This window comes from Petaurus breviceps, unplaced genomic scaffold (genome assembly GCF_028583685.1).
Source record: "Petaurus breviceps papuanus isolate PSGF00001 unplaced genomic scaffold, PetGlider_PUasm1.0 126, whole genome shotgun sequence".
NCBI lineage: Eukaryota > Metazoa > Chordata > Mammalia > Diprotodontia > Petauridae > Petaurus > Petaurus breviceps.
In genome coordinates, this window is record NW_027185655.1 from 7,671,905 (window position 1) to 7,693,611 (window position 21,707).

Consider the following 21,707-nt stretch of genomic DNA (forward strand, 5'->3'; position numbering starts at 1 on the left):
ATCTATCTATCTATCTATCTATCTATCTATCTATCTATCTATCTATCTATCTATCTATCTATCTATCTATCTATCTATCTATCTGTCTATCTGTCTATCTGTCTATCTGTCTATCTGTCTGTCTGTCTGTCTGTCTATCTAATCTATCTATATCTATCTACCATATCTATAAGTATATATGTCTATATGCGTACATGTATGTCTGTATAAGTATATAAGTATATATATACACATACGAAACAAATATAAGGTAATTTCAGACACAAGGCAGGAACTACTATTGGAGCAAATCACGAATGACCTCATTTAGGAGAGAATGAACTGCATTTTGAAGGAAACTAGGGTTTGATTCTAGGAGACGGAGGTGACAAGGTTGTGCATTCCAGGTATTGGGGACAGCTTGAGCAAAGGCTTGGAGGTGGGAGATGGAGTTTGAGGAGTGAGGAATAGTTTGGCTAGGCTGTAGAGAGCATGTAGGCAATGTATAACACACCAAAAGAAGGTAGATTTGTTTGTATGTTGTGATTGTGCAAATAAAAGCTCACTCCACATTGGCAGCATATTTCTTGAAGTTTAATATTGTGTTTGTGATACTGAAATGTTTGTTTTAATTTAAAGTAAAAATTTATATTTTTCTTTAAAAAAAAAGTTGGTGAATGCTTTTAAAAACCAAAGAGAAGACTTTGCATTGGATACTAGAGGCAGGATGTGTCTTTATGAAGTTCATTGAGATCTTTAGCCTGAAGAGTCAGATTTCCAGCTGGCATTTGGGCATAAATCAAGGAGAGGTCTGGGGCAGCTAGGTGATGCAGCGAATAGAGCACCAGCCTTGGAGTCAGGAGGACCTGGTTCAAATCCAACCTCAGACACTTAACATTTACTAGCCATGTGACCTTGGGCAAGGCACTTAACCCCAATTGCCCTGCCTTCCTCTCTTCAAAAAGAAAAAAAAAATCAAGAAGAGGTCATAGAATAGAAGAAACAATAAAGACACAAATGTTTAGGCACCAGATCCTTCTTCCAAACAGACAAGAGACCTGCCCATATGACAAGGTATGATCTTGAGGAGTCTCCCAATGCATTAATGATATATAAAAAATCATTCCTGTCCCACCATTGAGGTGCCATAACTGATTTAGGCCAGAGTGTGTTACCTGATCTCAATTGTGTGTCTTGTGTTACAGTAATAAACAGCCATTTTATCTCCATGGGCTGTTGAAGGAACCCCATGAGTCCTCACAAGGGGAAACAAAATTGTCGGCTACCAGGAGCTGTCTATTTCTTTGTGTATGTTTACAGGCTTCCCACCTCTGTGGAAAGGATGTGAACACTGAGTTTGGAATTGTTGGAATTTGAATCCCAGGTCTGCGATTTATTTCCTAGATGTTCTTGGACAAATCCCTCAGTTTTTTCATCTATAAAATGATCAGGGAATTGGTCTACATGGGTTGGGCCTCATTTTCTTCAATGGTAAAACAATATAAGAGGTTGAATTAGGTGACCTCAGAAGTTCCTTCCAGGGTCAGATCTGTCTCCCCATAATTCCCACAAAGGGACTTCCCAGTGGCCACAGAGGCAGTGGCCATTGCTTGCCTTTGCTACCATGATATGAGACCAATGTTCCCCAGATTCCCAGATGATGGTGATGAAATGGAGGCAGATCTGCAACGGTAGGAACTGATGGCTATTAGAAAACCTATTGGCTGATGAGATGGAGAAGACAGCTGCCCTTCAGCAGGACCCCAAGGGTGATTCCAGACACACCCCTTTCTTTTCATCCTCTTATCTAGATTAAAAGGGTCTCCGTGCTGCAAGCCTCCAGGCCATTCTTCATCCTGTTGCCAAAGACATTTTTCCAATGACGCATTTTATATTTTCTTCTATTCTTTCATCCTTTTGATTTTGTTTGACTGATTCTTGATGTCTCATAGAGTCATTAGCTTCCACTTGCCCAATTTTAATTTTTAAGGAGTTGCTTTCTTCAATGTACTTCCCCCCCCCCCATTTTGTCAACAAAGAGCTTTTTCTTGAGGGCAGATCTGACCATATACTTTCCTTATTTTATCAGTACCAGTGACTTCTGAGGAAAAAAATAAAACAAACGAATCAATTCTTCTCTTTAACTTTTAAAGGTCAATATAACCTAAACCAAACATCTTTTCCAGCCTTGTTAGACATCACTCCTCCTTCTGCACTTTGTGATGTACTCAAACTCATTTCTCTTTTCCTCACATCCAGCATTCCATCCCCATGCCTTGGTACTGACTAACTGACTCCCATGCCTGGAATTCACTCACTCTTTACTTCATCCTTTTATAGTCTTTTTCTTTGTTTAAATTGTAACACAAGCACCACCTTCCACATGATGCCTTTCCTGATCCCCTCCAATCATTAATTCCCTCCCCCACCCTCTTGAATTTGGGCATAAATTGAATTGAACTACTTTGCACATATTGGGGCAGCTAGGTGGTCCCCCAATATATATATGTATATATCTTATGTATATATTTTACATATTTATATAATTTAAATTTTTATATTTTCTTTTCAAAAATTACATGTAACAATTTTTAACATTATTTTTAAAAATTTGAACTCCAAATTCTCTTTGTCCCTTCCTCCCTTCTCTCCTCCTTGAGAAGGCAAGCAATTTAATATAGATTACACATGTGCATTCATGCAAACATTTCTATATTGGCCAGGTTGTGAAAGAAAATGCCACCACCCTGCAAAAAAAAAAAATAAGAAAACTAAAGTTTTGAAAAGTATGCTTCAATCTGCATGCAGACTCCATCATTTCTTTCTCTAGAAATGGACAGCATTTTTCATCATGTGTACTTTGGAATTGTCTTGGACCATTATGTTGCTGAGAAGAGCTAAGTCATTCATATTTGATCATCATACAGTATTGAATAAATATTTTTATCAGACTCATTTCCACAAGTTATGGATGTGGAGATTTCAAGAGATCTTGGTTGGTGGAAGAGGGCTCCATTTTGAAATTTTAAATTTCTTTTCCTTTCCTTTTTTCAACAAATGTTGTAGCCACATTAAGCTGAGTACAATGTCCTGTGAGTGTGCAGTGTATTTGATAGAGAAGATTCCAAGGACGGTATGGGAGGAGAGACCTAGATTCCCATTCTGAATGTTCTTTTGAGCTATATTTCACATCATCTCCTGGTTTAAATGTCCAATCCAACCAGCATATGTTTTAAACTCCTTAGTTCTGAATATCATGGCTGCAAAGGGCAGCCTTAAGATCACTAGACCAGTGACTTGGGTAGAGCACCACCTGGTGAGAAAGCCATGTATTACACTCTCACAGGATGAGAGAATGCCATGTGTTCTCATGTCTTAGGCTTAATGAACACAGCAGAGCTGATTTGGACTGAGAGTACCTATAAAGGGCCCTAAATGTCACAGGATCTCCCTGACCTTGTTCCACTTACTTTTTTTTTATTTTTTATTGATGCTTTCTTTGCTTGTAATCGCAGTACCTTCCAAATATTTTCAACACACCATCCTGTACCCATCTAACCCTCCCCTGTGACAAAGATTTTATTTTTTAAAGTTATTTTTAACTCATTAAATATTTCCCAATTACATGTAAATTTTTTTAATCTTAATTTTAGGGGTGGCTAGGTGGCACAGTGAATAGAGTAACAGGCCCTGGAGTCAGGAGGACCTGAGTTCAAATCTGACCTCAGACACTTAATACTTACTAGCTATGTGACCTTGGGCAAGTCACTTAACCCCAATTGCCCTGTCTTCCCCCTCCAAAAAGCAAAAATAAATTAAATTCCAAATTTTCTTCCTCCCTTCTGCTTCACCTCCTTCCTTGAGAAGGCAAAGCAATTTTATATTGGTTATACATGTGAAGTCATGTAAAACATATTTCTATATTAGCCATGTTATAAAGGAAAACCACAATAAAAATAAAGAGAGTGAAAAAGTCTGCTTCAATCTGCATTTAGAGTTTATCAGTTCTCTCTCTGGAGGTGGACAGAATTTCTCATCATGGGTCCTTTGGAGCTGTGTGACAAAGATTTTAAAAGAAAAAGAAGAGTTTGGCAAATCTACCAGGAAACATCTGTTGGTTGTGTCTGATAGTATATATGATTCCACATCCATAGCCTTCTAGTTATACAATCAAAGAATGGAGCAAGGTGCATTTTTCTCAATTCTCCAAGGTCAAACCTTTTCATTATAATCATACAGTATTCACTTCTTTTCCATATATGTATATGGACATATATATATATATATAATCTATATACACATAGATAAAATATACAGACATACAATACATGCACTTATACATACACACATATAAGTGTATATATATATATATAGATGTATATATACATGTCATATATACACACACACACATCTAGCTTTTCTGGCTCTGTTTACTCTGCATTAGTACATAAGAGTTTTCCTGTGGTTCTCCAAATTCTTCATATCCATCATTTTTTTATGGCACAATAGTATTCTACAATACATTACACTGTAATTTGTTTTAAAATAAATATCAAAAGCTTATGTTTTTACGTCATCTCTGTTTCCTACGGGAGCTACCCCTCCCCCACCCCCTATCTCAGAGAGCCAAGCCTTATAACAAAGAACAAAAAAGGGCCAACTAGTTCAGCAAAATGAAGAATCACATCAAAAAATATGTTGTGTATTCAGTGTTCCACACCCATAGTCCCCCATTTGTGCAAAAAAAGTACCTTCTCATATTCTTTCTTTGAGACCAAGTGTAATCACTATAATTTCAAAGCAATTTTCATTGTTCATTATTCACATTTGCATTGCTGTAGTCATGATCTATATTGTTTTCTTGGCTCTGCTAACTTCACCTTTCATGTGTCTATAGAACCTTCCCAGGCACCTGCTCTGTAATAGATTGTATTCATAATTTCTTAAAACACAGTAATATTCTGTTATATAAATGTATCACAACCTCCTGCTTCCCCTCTTGGCAGGCGTTAAAGTCTCCCTTGGAGACATGTGGGAGAGAAAAGGGTAGAGACAACTATTCTGCCCTCCTTTGAGCCATACAATACTTCCGTGTTACATGTCTGGTTTCTTACGCCATATGTATTTTAAAAACATTATTCTGGGGGTGGCTAGGTGGTGCAGTGAATAGAGCACCGGCCCTGGAATCAGGAGAACCTGAGTTCAAATCTGGCCTCAGACACAACACAAAAAACTAGCCGTGTGACCTTGGGCAAGTCACTTAATCTCAATTGCCCTCAAAAAAAAAAAAGCAAACAAAACATTATTCTGAAAGGAACTCCACCAAATTGTCAAATGAGTCCATCACCCCACAAAAAGATTAAGAAACATCGCTCTAGTTTATTTTCCTATTACAAATGTTACCTGTTTTTTTTAAATTAAGATTATATATTTTTTATCATACTAAAAGGGCTTTTTTGTACCTATCCTTTCTAGTTAATTGTGTCTTTTTTTACATGACTGAGTAGTGTACGTTTTGAGAAAGTAGTGATATAATCATATGGGTTTAATTATTTTAAATATATATATAATTGCACTAATTGTTTTCTTACTATTGAACCATCCTTGTATTTCTGATAAAATCCAAAGTAATTTTAGTGAGTAATTTCTTGGATATTTAGCTGTACTCTTTTTTATGTGAAAATTTTAAAAGTGCATCAATATCTATCAATAATGTTGGTCTATAGTTTTTCAGTTGACTGCTACATATTTCTATCTGGATGTTCTGCAGGCATTTCAAATTCTACATATACAAAATAAAACCTATGACCTTTGCCCCTAAACTCACTATTCTTCAAAACTTCTCTAATTCTGTCAAAGGCAACACTATTCTCCTAATCTGCCTTTACCCACACACCCCATGAAAAACCAAGAAAAACAAAACTTGTTACAAACATCTATAGACAAGCAGAACAATTAGCCACATCTAATAAACAAGCAAATAGATAAGCTTAATCTTTCTGCTCTCCATTTTAGCTTTTGTTGACATGGTAGCCAGACCCTCTATGGGATGTGTAGCCAACACAAAGTAGGTGAGACTTTGAATGCAGTATCATCTCACCTCTCTCTATCTGGTGGAGGATAGCAAGTTTTATCATGAGACCTCTGCAATTGTGGTTGATCATTGTTTTGATCAGAGTTCCTACATCTTTCTTCCTTTTTTTTTTTTGGCTTTTTTGGGAGGGCAATTGGGGTTAAGTGACTTGCCCAAGGTCACACAGCTAATTTTTGTGTTAAGTGTCTGAGGTCATATTTGAAATCAGGTCCTCCTGACTCTAGGGCTGGTGCTCTATTCACTGCGCCACCTAGCCGCCCCTGTATCTACATCTTTCAAAGTCGATTAGCTGTACAATGTTGCTATTATATACATTGTTTTTCTGGTTCTGTTCACTTCACTTTGCATGAGTGTATGCAAGTCTTCCCAGGTTTCTCTGAAACCTTCCTCTTTATCATTTCTTACAGCACAATAGTATTCCATCACATTCAATGACAATACCTTGTTCAGCCCCTCCCCAGTGGATGGGCATCCCTTCAGTTTTCAGTTCTTTGCTACTTGAAAAAGTTGCTATAAGTATTTTTTGTACACATGAGCCCATTTCCTTTCTTTGATCTCTTTGGGGTATAGACCCAACAGTTGTATTGCACACAAACTATATTGCATATGGAGTTGTGTATTAGTTCAACCATTCTTGAGAGCAATTTAGAATTAGACAAATAAAGTCACCAAAAATGTCCATAATTTCTGACCCAGAGATTCCACTTAGGCATATACCACAAAGAGGTCAGTGACAAACAGAAAAGTCTCCATATAACAAAAATATTTCTAGCCATGCTTTTTGTGGTAGCAAAAAACTGGAAACAAAGCGACTGGGGGCATGGCTAAGCAAAGCCAAAATACAGAATTTATGAATGGAATGGAATGGAACGGGCTGCAAGAAAAGATGATTTTAGGGGAAGAAAGAGAAACATTTTCCAAAATTACATGAACTAATGCAAAGAGAAGTCAGCAAAGTCTGTAAACACGAAGGCAACAGTGTAAATAGGAGAAACTGCAACAAGAGAACAATTGAAACAATGTTGAAAGTATAAAGCACAAGCTTGGCCCCAAAGAAGAGATGAGACTAACAGCAATGAGAATTGCTAGCATTTATATAACAATTACTGTGTGCTGTTTATTATAAAATGAAATGAAAATTAAATATTAGCTCATTTGTTCCTCACAATAACCCTGGGAGGTAGGAGCTATTTATTATTCTCATTTTACAGATGAGGAAACTGAGGCAGGCAGAGATTAAGTCACACAGCTAATAAGTATCTGGGGAATGCACATCCCTCCACTCCTTTGCAAATATTGGGGGTGGGAAATCTAACAGGCATACAATACTGCATATATACATATACATCAGATTTTTCAGTGTTAATCAGTTTTAGTTTTAAAAAAATTCTTTATTATAAGAGATGTCTCTCTGGGAAGGGGACAGTAGAGACATAGAGGAGGAAATCTAGGTACTGCAAGAAAAAAATGTCAATAAATTTCATTTTTAAAATATTCTTTAAAAATTATAAGTAATCTAAATCTCTCAATTTCCTTGAAGAAAGAGCTAGCACCATCACTTCACAATTGTCCTAATCTAGTGTCTTCATCAGCATCTTCATGCTACCCTGCATGGTCTCCTCCAATAGGTGGTGTCTGAGCCCCTCCCATAACAGAGGATGCCTTTCATGACACTTGGCTCAGACTCAGTTTGCAGCCCTTGCCTCAGATGTCAAAATTCCTGGTTATGACTGTTCAAAGGGCTTTGATTTCTTAATCTGTAGCATGAAAGGATTGGACTGGATGGTGTCTATGTTCCCTTCCAGCTTTAACATTATGTGATTCAGTAACTACATGAAAACAGAATGAGAAAGGCTTATTCTATGACCTCTGAATTCTTATCTGCAGAGGTGCTTCTTCTCAGAATACCCAGAAACCCTCCTCCCGAAATTATTATGTGCTAGAACTTGGTTCCTGCCCTAGAGAATAAAGGGGCACATTTCCCCTCCTGGACTGTTTTAAATCCCCATTCACAAATTGTTCTTTACTTAAAGGTGGTAGGAAACTAATCCTGTTCTGCTTGGAAGCTGAGGGTTTTTTTTTCCTTGGGGGGGAGGAGTTTAATTTTCAACTTACTTGATAGTATCTTGAAACCAATATTCCTTCAGTCATGGAGGTTGTCTTTCTAAGAGTTAGCATCATCTCTTTGTAATCATCTTAATCTAAGGGACACGTCACCCTGGGGCATAAGGTTTGGTATTGGATGCAATCGACAATGCGTGCAATTCTTCACACTCTCCCCCTTAATGGGGCGACAAACTATTGTCAGAACGGATTTCCTCTCCTCTGTAAAGAAAGTTGCCTTAAATGACTAACTCTGATTGGTAGACTTTGTGATTTTGTTCAGCTTTTGTCTCCTTTAGAGACAATCTCAGCTCTGCTAGAAAATCGGTCTCTTCACCGTCTGAAGAACTCCCCAGATGTCACTTAATTCTTTTTCTCATTGTTGAAGAGGATAGGTCTTCTTCCTTAATCTAAGACTGCCCAAAGGATTCTCTAGTGACGTCTAACACACGTCTGCTCCTAGACTATCTCAACATAAGCTAGGGTTTTGACAGAGAACTGAGAGATTCTCCCACAGTCGGTCAATAAGCATTTGTTAAGAGCCTGTCAGGAGATAGAGTACTGGGCTCGGAATAAGGAAGACTCATGGCCTCAGACACTTACGAGTTGGGTGACCCTGGGCAAGTCACTTAACCCATTTGCCTCCATTTCTTCACCTGTAAAATGAGTTGGAGAAGGAAATGTCAAACCACTCCAGTATCTTTGCCAAGAAAATCCCAAATGGAGTCACAGAGAGTCTGTAAGGGAGAGACAGACACAACCAAAATAACTCCAACAACAGAAACAACATCTGGCCTAATGACAATCTCCCATCAAAGGTTCTTAATCTCCCTAGTTGAAGGTCCATCCACCATCAGGAAGCAAGGCTCGGCTCCTTAACCTTTTTATAGCAGTATAAGGACAGACTCTAGAAGGTCATATAGGAAGAACAGCAAGAAGACCAGTTTGGCTAAACTGTGTAGTAATTTATAATAAGGATGGAAAAATACTTTGGAGACACATTATGAATGGCTTTAAAACAGAGCTTATAGGAAAAATTGGGACTTTAATTTGTTTTTGGTGGATCTGCGAGCATCATGTTAAGAGAGAAATTTGGAATTATGCCAAAAGAGTTATTAGACTGTCTGTACCCTTTGACCTAGCAATACCATTATTAGTTCTGTTTCTCAAGAGAATTAGGGAAAATGGATAAGAACCTACCTGTTCTAAAATATTTATAGCTTCTCTTTTTGTGACGGCAAAGAACTGGAAATTGAGGGGATGCCCATAAATCAGGGAATGGCTGAGCAAGTTGTGGTATACGTTCATGATGGAATATTACTCTGATAGAAGAAATGATGAGCTCAATGATTTTAGAAAAACCTGGGGACACTTCCATGAAAAATTGAAAAGCAAAACGATCAGAACCAAGAGAACTTTCTATGCAGTAGCAACAGTATTGTTTTAAGAATAACTTTGAGCGTATGAAGATAGGTGAAGGGAACATATATGTATACATACATATATGTCTATATAGGAGGGTATATGTGTGTATGCATACATATGTGAGTGTCTGTATATATGTGTACAGGTATACATAGACAGAGGGCACAGGATCAGTTGAATAGGAAGGGATGATATCTAAAAAATAAAATTGAGGTGAGAGAGGAATATAATGCGAGGGGATAGGGAGAGAAAGAATAGGGTAAATTATCTCATATAAAAGAGGCAAGAGAAAACTGTTACAATGGAGGGGAAAAACAGGAAGGCAAAAGGGAATGGAGTCAACTTTACTCTCATTGAATTTGGCTTAAGGAGGGGAAAACATGCTTACTAAATTGGGTATCTTACCCTACAGGAAAGTAGGAGGGAAGGGGATAAGAGGGGGGATGAAAGAAGGGAGGGCAGATTGGGGGGGAGGGTAGTTAGAAGCATACACTTTTGAAAAGGGACAGGGTCAAAGTAGATAATAGATTAAGTGAGACGTGGGATAGGATGAAGGGTAATAGTCAGTCTTTCACAATATACCTACTATGGAAATGTTTTGTGTAGCTACATGTGTACAACCTATATTGAATTGCTTATCTTCCCAGTAAGGGTGGGTGATAAGGGAGGAAGGGAATGAATCTGGAAATCAAAGTTTTAAAATCAAATGTTAAAAAAGGTTATTATTATTTTTTTTACGTGCAACTGTGGAATAAGATATACAGGCACTGGGATATAGAGATACATCTTGCCTTACTGGAAGGTCGGAAGGGGGATGAGGGAGAATAGAGGAGAGTGCAGATTGGGTGAAGGGATATTCATTGGGATCGCTGTTTTGGGATGGTGGGTGGGGGAAAGACAAGGAGAAAATTTGGAACTCAAAACCTTGTGGAGATTAATGTTGAAAACTAAAAACAAACAAAAAAGAATAACTTTGAGCAACCAAGTCATTCTGACTACTATAAATACCCAAATTAATCTCAAAGATCCTATGAAGGAATATACTATTTGAATACATAAAGGAATAGTGTTGTGGTGTAGGAAATGAAGAGTGGGTAGATTTAGCAAAACATGGAAAGACTTGAACTTATGAAGGAAGATGCTATCCACCTCAAGAGAAACTGATGAAAGGAGGAAATAAGCATAGTATGGTCTCACATATATGTGTATGAGTGTGTGTGTGTGTGTGTGTGTGTGTGTACATATCTCCACAATTAATTGTAGCTTTCTTTAGGGTGGGGGAAGGGAGGAGGAAAATAAAGTAAAAAGCACACAGCAGAGAACAAAAGAAAACCAATAAGGAAACAAAGAAAAGCCGGGCAGCTTTGAAAACAGCATGCAATAATTATTTTCAAGGTTTTCTTGAAATGGAAATGAATTGTTTTATATTGAATCCTCTCTTATCTTATGGTGCACATGGCAATGGTTTTTCTTTTTCTTTTCTCATCTTGTATTTAAGTGTAAAATAAAAAAATTAGGGACCCCCCAGCTTATCACACCCCTCTTTCTTTCTGAGGTCATAAAAATAATTCTAAAGTCTGAATAATAATAATTGATATTTATATTGTCTTGAAATTTCCAAAGTATTTTCCTTACAACAACCTCATGAGGTAGGTAGTACAAGAATTCTCCCCATTTTACAGATGAAGAAGCTGAGTCTCTGAAGTTGATTTGTTAGTATCAGCATAAGGAATTCATCCATGTCTCTTGACTTCAAGTTCTGTGCTCTTTCCATTCTTACTTGCTGAGAGAGCAAGATAGCAAAGTTAATAAAGCTCTGACCCCAAAGTTAGGAAGACCCAGGTCTGAACACAGACACTTATACTAGCTGTGTCATCCTGAGCAAACCTCCATTTGCCTCAGTTTTCTCATCTGAAAATAGAGTTGATAATAGCACCTAACTCTCAGGATTGCTGTGAGGGTCAAATAAACTAATAATTGTTACTTTTGATCCAGCAATACCCCTGCAAGATCTACATTCCAAAGAGATCAAAGAAAAAGGAAAAGGACCTATTTGTACAAAAAATATTTATAGCTTTTTTTGTGGTGGCTAAGAATTTCCAAGAATTGAAAATGAAGGGGATGTCCATCAGTTGGGGAAAGGCTCAACAAGTTGTGGCATAAGATTATGATGGAATATTGTTATGCTGTAAGAAATGACAAGCAAGATGCTTCCAGAAAAACTTGAAAAGCTTATATGAACTGATGCAAAGTGAAGTTAGCAGAAACAGGAGAACAGTGTATACAGTAACAGCAACATTGTATGATGGTCAACTGTGAATGACTTAACTATTCTCAGCAATACAATGATCCAAGACAATTTCAAAAGACTCTTGATGAAAAATGCTATCCATCTCCAGAGAAAGAACCAATGGAGTCTGAATGCAGATCAAAGCATACTATTTTTTACTTTCTGTGTTTTTGTGTGTTTTTTTCCTTTGGGTCTGTCTTTCACAACCCAACTAATTGCATCATTTCACATGTATAACCTATATCAAATTGTTTACTGTCTCAGGGAGGGTGAGGAAAAGACAGAAAAAAAATTTGGAATTCAAGATTTAAAAAAATTAATGTTAAAATTATCTTTACATGTAATTGAGAAAAACAAAATACTATTTTCTATTTTTTAAAATAAAATATTATTTAAAAATAAACAAAAATGAGATAATAATTATAAAAGCACCTAGCCCAGTGCCTGGCACATAGTAAGCACTATATTCTTCTCCCCTGTCATTACATAGCATGATGATGCCTTTCATTTTACTTTTAAAATTTTTGTAGGTATTTTTGTTTTTGCATAAAAATACCGCTCTTAGGGGCAGCCAGGTAGCACAGCGAGTAAGAGCACCAGCTCCAGTGTCGGGATGACCTGGGGATCAAATCCGAGCTCAGACACTTAGCACCCACCCAGAAACACCTGGCCGTGTAACCTTGAGCAAGTCACTTAACCCCAATTGCTTTAAAAAAAAATACCACTTTTATGTCCCTACCAATCTCTTATAACAAAGAACTTAAAATGAGAGAAAAAAAAGCAGTCTAGCAAAACTATATAACATATCAACTTAGACTGATGGTGTATGTAATGTTCCATCCTGGTAAACCTACCCTCTCCCACTTTTGCAAAGAGGTGAATTTTCCCATCTTTCCTCCAGAGACTAGCTTGGTCATTATAACTACACAGTGTTCAGTTTCCCTTTCTTGGTCTTGCATCTCTGCATTTGAGTCATCTAAATCTTCCTATGATTCTCTGAATCCTTCATGCTCACTGTTTCTTAGGATGCCATAATAGTCTGTTAAATGTACCTGTTAGAAGTCATCTAGACATTTTCCAAAAGATAGGCATTTTCTCTGTTTCTAGTTCTTGGTTACCACAAACAAGTCCTGCAATGAATATGCTGGTAAGTATGAGATTCTTCATTTTGTCTTTGACCCCCCTGGGGTGTATTCCCATCAGCCATGCTCTCTTTTAGGGAAAAGACCTATAATCACACTCTAGTATAACAGACCAAGCACGAGGTGGGAGCTTAGAGAGCCCAGGATCAGATTTCTGCTATCAGTTACCCGTGGATCTTGGCAGAGGTGTCCTGGAGCCAGTTTGTGTAGTCTCTCTAGAACTGATTGTTGAAATTTCAAGGTGACCGTTTACACCTGGGAAATTGTCAAATGCTATAAATCAGGTCTTGATTTATTGTTTTGTTGATTGTCTAGATTTAAGAAAATGATGGAGAAATGATTAACAATGCAGATTCAACTCAAAAGTGTGACCTGCACACATTCTCTCCGCCTCACCCCACCCCACCCCTGAGAGCCTGTTGTAAAACACTTGCCGTCACATCCCTGATCCTTGGATATCTTAATTCTCTTTGGGCTTTTGTTTCTCCATATTTAAAATGAGGGGATTCAGATGATCATAGGAGCAGAGACCTAGAATATGTATATATATAGATATATTTTTAAGGTTACACTTTCATTCTTTAATTGTTTTCTTTTTTTTTTCTTTTCTTTTTTCAAATGCTTTATTAACTTCTGATTTACATCATTCATTTCAGCCCCAATTCAAATTCAAAATTCAAAAAATTTGAGTTACAAATTTTCTCCCCATTTTTCCTTTACCCACCGCCCCAAAATAGCAGTCCCACAGGATATCCCCTCCTCCAATATGCTCTCTCCCATAATTTCTCCCATACCCCTTTTGACTTTTCCAGTGGATCTCTATGCCCCAGTGCCTGTATATCTTATTTCCCAATATATAAAATAGTATTAATAATAGTATATATATATATATATATATATATTTTTTTTTTGAGTATCTGATTTTAAAACTTTCAGTTCCAGATTCATTCCCTTCCTCCCTTGTCTCCCACCCTTACTGGGAAGATAAGCAGTTCAATATAGGTTGTACATGTGTGGCTAATGCAAAACAATAATATAGTAGATATATCATAAAAGACTATATTTCCCTCCCTCCCATCCCACCTCCCACTTGTTCTATTCTCTACTTTGATCCTGTCCCTTTTCAAAAGTGGGTGCTCCCAACTTCCACCCCCCCACCCTACCCCCCCCTTCTACTCCCCCCCCCTCTCCTCCCCCCCCCACTCTCCTGGAGGGTTTGATACCCTATTTAGTGTGTATTTCATTCCCTCCTCAAGCCAAATTCAGTGGGAATAAGGTTGACCCATTCCCTTTTGCCTTTCTATTCTTCCCCTCCATTGTAACCATTTTCCCTTGCCTCTTCTATATGAGATAGTTTACCCCATTCTGTCTCTCCCCATCTCCTCTCATTATATTCCTCTCTCACCTCTTAATTTCACCTTTTAAGTATCATCCCTTCCTGTTAAGTTGGTCCTGTGCCCTCTATCTATGTATACCTGTAGACATATATACACACATTCACATATGTATTCATATGCCCATATACCCTCGTATATAGACACACAAACACACACACACATATTTCTATTCCCTTCAACTACTGAGAAAGGTTCCATAAGTTACAATTATTGTTTTTCCATGTAGGAATGTTAATAGTTCAACTTTGATAAGTTCCTTATGATTTCTTTTCCCTGTTTACCTTCTCATGCTTCTCTTGCTTCTTGTATCTGAATGTCAAATTTTCTATTCAACTCTGGTTTTTTCATCAAGAATGCTTGAAAGTCCTCTATTCCACTGAATGACCATATTTTCCACTGAAAACATGATACTTAGTTTTGTTTGGCAGGTTTTTTCTTGGTTTTAATCCCAACTCCTTTGACCTCCAGAATATCATATTCCAAGCCCTTCAATCTCTCAGTGTAGAAGCTGTCAGATCCTGGGTTATCCTGATTGTGTTTCCACAATATTCAAATTGTTTCTTCCTGGCTGCTTGTAATATTCTCTCCTTAATCTGGGAATTCCAGAACCTGGCTATAATATTCCTAGGAGTTTTCTTTTTGGGATCTTTTTCAGGAGGTGATCAGTGGATTCTTTCAACCTCTATTTTGCCATCTGGTTCTAAAACATCAGGGCAATTTTCTTTGAGAACTTCCTGGAGGATGATTTCTAGGTTCTTACTTTGATTATGGCTTTCAGGTAGTCCAATAATTTTCAAATTATCTCTCCTGGATCTAGTTTCCAAGACCTAGAAAATATTGAGAACAGTCCCTTCATTTTACAGACACAAACTGTATAGTGGACAGTTACTATACTCAGCTACAAAAAAAAAATGAGGTCCAGGGGAGGTAATAAGAGTCAATGGTGAAGTTTGAACCTAGGTTCTCTGACCCTGAGGGTGGTTAGGTGGAGCAGTGGACAGAGTGAAGGACTTGGAGTTGGAAGACTCATCTTCCTGAGTTCAAATCTGGCCTCAAACACTTACTAGCTTTGTGACCCTGAGTGAGTCACTTAACTTTGTTTGCCTCGGTTTCCTCATCTGTAAAATTAACTGGAAAAGGAAATTTCAAACCACTCCAGTATCTTTGCCAAAAAAACCCCAAATGGGGTCATGAAGAGTAGGATACGGCTGAAACAGTTGAACAAAACCTTTGACCTGACTCTTTCCAGTTCTTAGCTTATGAAACTCACATTACACCTATAGCTGCTATAGCGACTATAGAGTAACGCAGTGTCAGAGGGGTTGGATTTGGAGTCAGAGGTCCTGCTTGCAAATCCTGGCTCAACCTGAGCAAGGAACCTCTCCTCTCTGGGTACCAGTTTCCTTGTTTGTAAAGTGAGGGGATTGAATTAGGCAGCTACTAGGGGCCCTTCTAGGTCTAGAGCTATAATCTTCTCATAGACATATCACATTTAAAGCATGTGATAAGATGCTCAACAAAGCCACCAACCAGTCAGTGACAGGTGTGTGTGTGTGTGTGTGTGTGTGTGTGTGTGTGTGAGAGAGAGAGAGAGAGAGAGAGAGAGAGAGAGAGAGAGAGAGAGAGATCTACTGTTTGCTGCTCTCCAGCCTCTTGACCCGAAGCCATTCTATTGTTCCTAATGGCCTTAGGTGTTGAAGGCAACTGAAGGTGTGATGGGAGTGTCATAGGGACACAGGCTAAGCTCTTGCCTCTGCCTTTCAGGGAGCTGTGCACAGTGATGAGACCAAATTGCTTTCTCTTTAAGAGCATCACATGGCATCCTGATTGGCCCAGCTATGTAGGTCTTTCTTTTTAGTGTTCACTCCCTCCCTCCCTCTCCTTCCTCCCTCCCTCTCCTCTCCTCTCTCTTTTCTCCCTTCCCACAACTCCCTCCCTTTCCAATCCCCACCTGCCTCCCCTCCCTTCCACTCTCGCCGGGTTTCTCTGCTATTGTTCGGATTTCAGCTTTGACCCAGCAGCAGCAGCAGCAGCAGCAGCAGCAGCAGCAGCGAGGGTGGGAGGCTAGCAACAGATGCTGAACTCCAAGATTTGTATTTGTAGGCAATCTCCCTCCCTTTTCCCCTCCGCATCTAAAGATAATACAACAGAGAAAGACAAGCCTGGGCGTCCCGAAATGGCCATTGCTATTTGAACCAGAAACCAAAAGCCAAAAGCCCACCCAAGAGGCCAGAGGGAGTCACTGGAGCTGCTGCCTCCAAGCATGCCCGGGCCCGGGGCTAGCTGCGGGCTGGCTCGAGAGGAGGCTACCTTTCTTAAGGAGAGCGCAGAAAGCCCCACAGAAAGCGCAGCCCAGGAAGGAGTCCAGGAGGGGGACAGTGCAAAGGGGCCAGCCCGACAGGTTATAGTTTGGAGGAATGTCGTCCTCATGTCTCTGCTTCACTTCGGGGCCCTGTATTCCCTCACCCTCATTCCTAAGGCCCAGCTGCTCACTCTGCTCTGGGGTAAGTGCCTGCTTGCCTTCTCCATATATGTACTTGACCTCTCTCCATAGTGTCTAAGTTCCTTGAGGGCAGGGACCGGTTTTGTGTGTGTGTGTGTGTGTGTGTGTGTGTGTGTGTGTTCTTTGTAACCCAATGCCTAACATAGTAAACACTAATACCAAGTAATAAATGTTAGTCAATTAAGACACTGATCCCTTTCCTTTTCATTCAGCACTTCCTAACCTTAGGGTTTGAAAGATGGTTTCCTAATGTGAAAAACAATTCAGTATTTTCCTTTTTGATGCACAAAAACTAGGGATTGTTGAGCCTCACCCCCAGTTGTGCTCCCCCCTTTCCCCACCCAGAATCCAGTTCAACAAGAGAAATTTTCCTACATGGTTCCCTGGTGGCACCCTTAATTGCCTTGAATTGTAGCTTGTCTCCTGGGACAAGACAGTTATTTCCTTCCAGGTAATTCTAAATTCTCCTTCTGTCTGACTAATCCTGTTTTCTAGTTTCCTGGCAGGCTGGGATGAGAGTCTCAGGGGTCCCTTGCATGTTTTGAACTAAGTGGTGAAGGAAGTGAGGCGTCCTTGTGCTTCAATGCAGGATTTCTAGGGCTTTTCAGGGGGGAGTATTGTTTGTGTCTCTCTTTTTTGGGGGGTGGGTGTCTCTGGGCCCTGGCTTCAGCTCTCATTCTCTCGGGTTTGGTGGATCAGCATTTCAGCTTCCTCCTGACAGCAAAGATATTCACACTGTATACTTAATGAGGAAGAGGACTGTAGTATGTGTATATCTGGAGGGGATGGAGGGAGGAGGAGCTCATTTAGAACAAAACTGAGCCTTGGCTGTCATACATACCAATATATTTATGCATCATCCTTCTTCCTCCCGACCTCCTTGCCTGTCTCCCTCTACTATTTCATTCCCTCCATTCCTACACTATCACCCCCAATTCCTGTCTTCCCACTTGCTATTTGCTTGCAATTCTAGCCCCTGGAGTTGTTCTTTTTTTTTTTCTGAAAACCCATCCCCACAAAAAGCTTATTCAAAGCCCCAGAATACAATGCATTTATGATGTACATGCTCCCCACTCTTGGACCCAGACAGGGCAATTCCCTAGATAGACACCTGTGGCTGTCTTCCCCACCCACCTCTCAACAATGGAACTGAGTGCCAGAGGTAGGAGATGCTAAGGTTCCGGAACCCTCTTGGGATTTTTGTTCCTGCTCTATTTCAACCTCTGACCTCCTCCTTGGAGTGCTATATAAACCTTAGAAAGCCTGTTTTTCCCTGTACTGTTGATAAGATTTTCCAAAACATCCAAGACAAAAGCAATAGCTACGGATCCCTTCTTCAGCTGGGGAATTAAACTAGGTAACGAAAGCTTGTTTTTTATAATCTATAAAGGAGTGAGTGATCAACCTCTATGAAGAACCTTCCAATCTCCCACCCCCCTCAAAAAAAAAAAAAAAACCCGAGAGGGAAAGGAGAGAAAATATATTTTTTTTCCTAACTAGTCTATTAAATGTCTTGAATTATAGCTTAATAGTGTTTAATTGGCAAATTCTAGATAGTCTTATGTGGAATGGGGGTGGGGATAGAGAGGGGAAATGGCAGAAATGGCATTCCTCCATTTCTAAAAGGAGCAATTTTTTCTTATTCTCTTTTTAAAATTAAATTTTATTTTTTCATTGAACAGAGATCCATTCTGTCTCTGCGTCTTTTTCTGTTTCTCTTTGTCTCTTTCTCCCTCTCTCTGTTTCTCTTTGTCTTTTTTCTTTTCCCCTCCCCCCTCATTGGAAAATAAGGAAAACACAATTTTAAAATATACATGATGAGAACACTCATGATCTGTAGAGAAGGGCTTGTATTTGATTTGGAGATGAATGGGAAGGGTGGAGGATTTTTGTTGTTTTTAAGGATCAGTGGCAGTCAGGACACCTTGCCTTGGGATTCATGCAAGGCTTCTGTGTTCTTTCCTTGACAGTCTCTTCTCTCAGGTTGCTGTAAATGTGTCCTGGTGACCTCTGTCTCTGTCTGTTTCCCTATCCCTTTTTCTCTGCTTGTCTCCGTCTTTTTCTCTCCCCATTGCTCTGTGTGTGTGTGTGTGTGTGTATGTGTGTCTGTGTCTGTCTGTCTCCCTCTCTTCTCACTTCTAAATGAGAAGCTGTAGAAAATACAGCATGTTCTCAGGGCACTGAAACTCTTACAGGCTAAAAACAAACCAAGGGTATCCTTAGCCGGCTTCCTTTAAGCTAAGCTGCAGAATATGGTCATTTTAGACAACTTACTTGTGAGTTGTACATCAGACCATACCTGTCTCTAGGGCTTTATTCTTTTGGCAACAATGCTAGAGAAAAAAGCAGATAGAAGTGAATACTTAATCTTATCTTATAGTTATATAGGACTTCTCATCCTATGGACCATGCTATTCAAATTCATATAGCATGTCCCACTGAAAAGCTGTCTTTCCTGGCACAAACTTGGGGTCCTAAGTTGGGTGAATCTTATAGAGCTGGCTTGTGCTGAGGTTGGGGGATATTTGTTCTGAAAGACCTATTCTGGAAGACCCTTCTCTTGTGCTGGGGAAATGCCCCAGAGAATTAATTGCACCTTCCTCTGTGTGGTGATTGTATGGCACATGGGTCAAAGGGGCCATCATTTCTGGGACCTAGCCGTCCAAAAAGTCTACTGAGGCTAATTCCTTCTCCGACCTTGCAGAATCACCAAATGGTAGAATTTCAAAACTGCAAAGATTCTGAAGATGAATAACCTAACCACGCCCACAAATGGATTCCTGCCGCCATGCCCCTCACAATTAGAATTCCAATTTTGGTTTGAAATCTTCCAGAGATGGGGAAAGCACTACTTGATTTTTTGCACAGCTTTAATTGGTAGGAAGCTTTTCCTTTCCACCAAGCCTAGATCTGTCTCTTTGGGCTCTCCACTCATTGCCCCCAGCTCTACTCTCTGGGGCCAAACTCAGCAAGCCTGATCCTTCTTCCACAAGACAGCCTTGCTTGGAACACAGCTCTTCTACACCTTTTCTTTTCTAGATTAGACATCCTCAGTTCCTTCAAATAGGCCTTTAATGGCATTAATTAGAGGCCCTCTGCTGCCCTGTTACCTTCCTCTGGACACTCCTCCTTATCCATGTCCTTTCTAAAATGTGATGCCTGCAATTATAACCAAGGCATCAAACCAGGCATAGAATAGATTAGTTTAGGAGGTCATGGGAGCACAGGATCACAGCTGGAATGGACCTTACAGGTCTAATCCTTTCCATTTTACAGATGGGGATACTGAGATTACATAGGTAGTGAACAGGAAAGCTAGGATTTGAATCCAGATCCACTGACTCCAAATCCAACAATATTTCATTACTACCAACACCACCTAGGTCACTCACTGCTGAAGGGTCAGCTCAGAAGAAGCATCACACCCTTTTGTGGCAAGGTAGGAAGAATGGCAGCAAAATTTCATTCTTAAAGGATTGTTACTCTGACCTGCTTCTCACAATGAGTAAGCTGATGGTGGCCTTCTTTGGTCCTTTCCTTTGCCCCCCCCCCCTTCCTATTCTCTGGTTTAAAGGGAAATGCTTTTCAAATTAAGTGGTGACACTTTCTAAACACCCTTTAAGGATAATTGCAAATTGATAGAGCTTCCAAAAGCTCTTTTGGCGTGTAGGAGAGATTTGGGCAGCTGTAGAGCAGCAATCCACTACAGACAAGCAGTTAGCAGAGAAGCGCTTGCGTGGTGCAGATGTTCCTCAGTTGGATCAAAGCCTGTAGCCCAGAGCTGGAAGTTCTGAGCCCCCAGGATATGGTTTTCCTCCCTCACGTGTTTCACTGCCAGGTCCCTGGATGTGTGTGCTCCTTCTCTTCCCCAGTGCACTGTGGGGTGCATTGGTGGGAGAGTGTAATCTAGGCTTATGTATGAATTCTGACATTTTGTTATTGCTGCATTCTCTTTGATATGTGAGTACCTTTGAAATGATTCTTTCTTTTGCCTTATTGTTAAATAAATAGTTATTTTTAAGGCCGAGAAGTATCATTATTGTGACATTATTATATGTTTGTATAAATAGAATACTCTACTCCTGGCACAGTGGGTACAGACAAACCATGCACTGAACACTAGACTTTCATTTCCCTTCCCTTCCTTTCCCTTTCCTTTCCTTCTTCCATAAAAAAAAAATTAAACCACTGCACACATTAAGGGATCTCTCCAAGAATATAATGACTTGATGAAACCTTATCTCTCTTCTTTTTCTCCATTTTCCCAACCCCTCCAGGTACTGGCTCCATAATTTCTCTTCCTGGAAACCTAGCAAAACTAAACTATTCCTATGTCAAACACCTAACATCTATCCCTCACTCTAGATCTTTCTTTATGAGGAATCCATTAGGCATGTCCATAGGACAGTTGATTCTTTTACCTATAGGCAAGGTCCATCCTGTCAGATTAATCTTATGGATCTGGTAATGTTCAAAGTTTATTAATGGATCCCCACTGTCTATTCAATAAAATCCAAATTGCTATGCCTGCCATTTTAAGATTCTCTAAAATCTGTTTCCCACCTATCTCTATAAAGTTGTATTTTATTATTCTCTGTCAAGAGAGTATATTAGATCATTTACTGTTCCATGAACAGCTTCCATGATTTCCTATTTTGGGGCTTTTGCCCCATTCCATATGCCTGAAATCTCCCCCCACCCACTCCTACCCTCAACTTCTATGATCCAGTATGTATATCAGTTGAAATCCTACCCATTTATAAGGGGGTGTGGT

The 21,707-nt window shown here is 39.5% G+C and overlaps 2 protein-coding genes across 2 annotated transcripts in view; one reads left to right on the forward strand and one right to left on the reverse strand.

Annotated features, from left to right (window-relative positions):
- COPS4 (COP9 signalosome subunit 4) overlaps positions 1 to 21,707 on the reverse strand; it is a 314,835-nt gene that overhangs the window by 229,966 nt on the left and 63,162 nt on the right. The window lies entirely within an intron of this gene.
- The window catches only part of SCD5 (stearoyl-CoA desaturase 5), a 67,216-nt gene continuing 61,824 nt past the window's right edge, over positions 16,316 to 21,707 (forward strand). Inside the window, exon 1 of the mRNA XM_069092455.1 lies at positions 16,316 to 16,934. Within this exon, the coding sequence (XP_068948556.1) occupies positions 16,694 to 16,934 (241 nt within the window). The 5' untranslated portion in view covers positions 16,316 to 16,693. The remainder of the gene's footprint in view (positions 16,935 to 21,707) is intronic.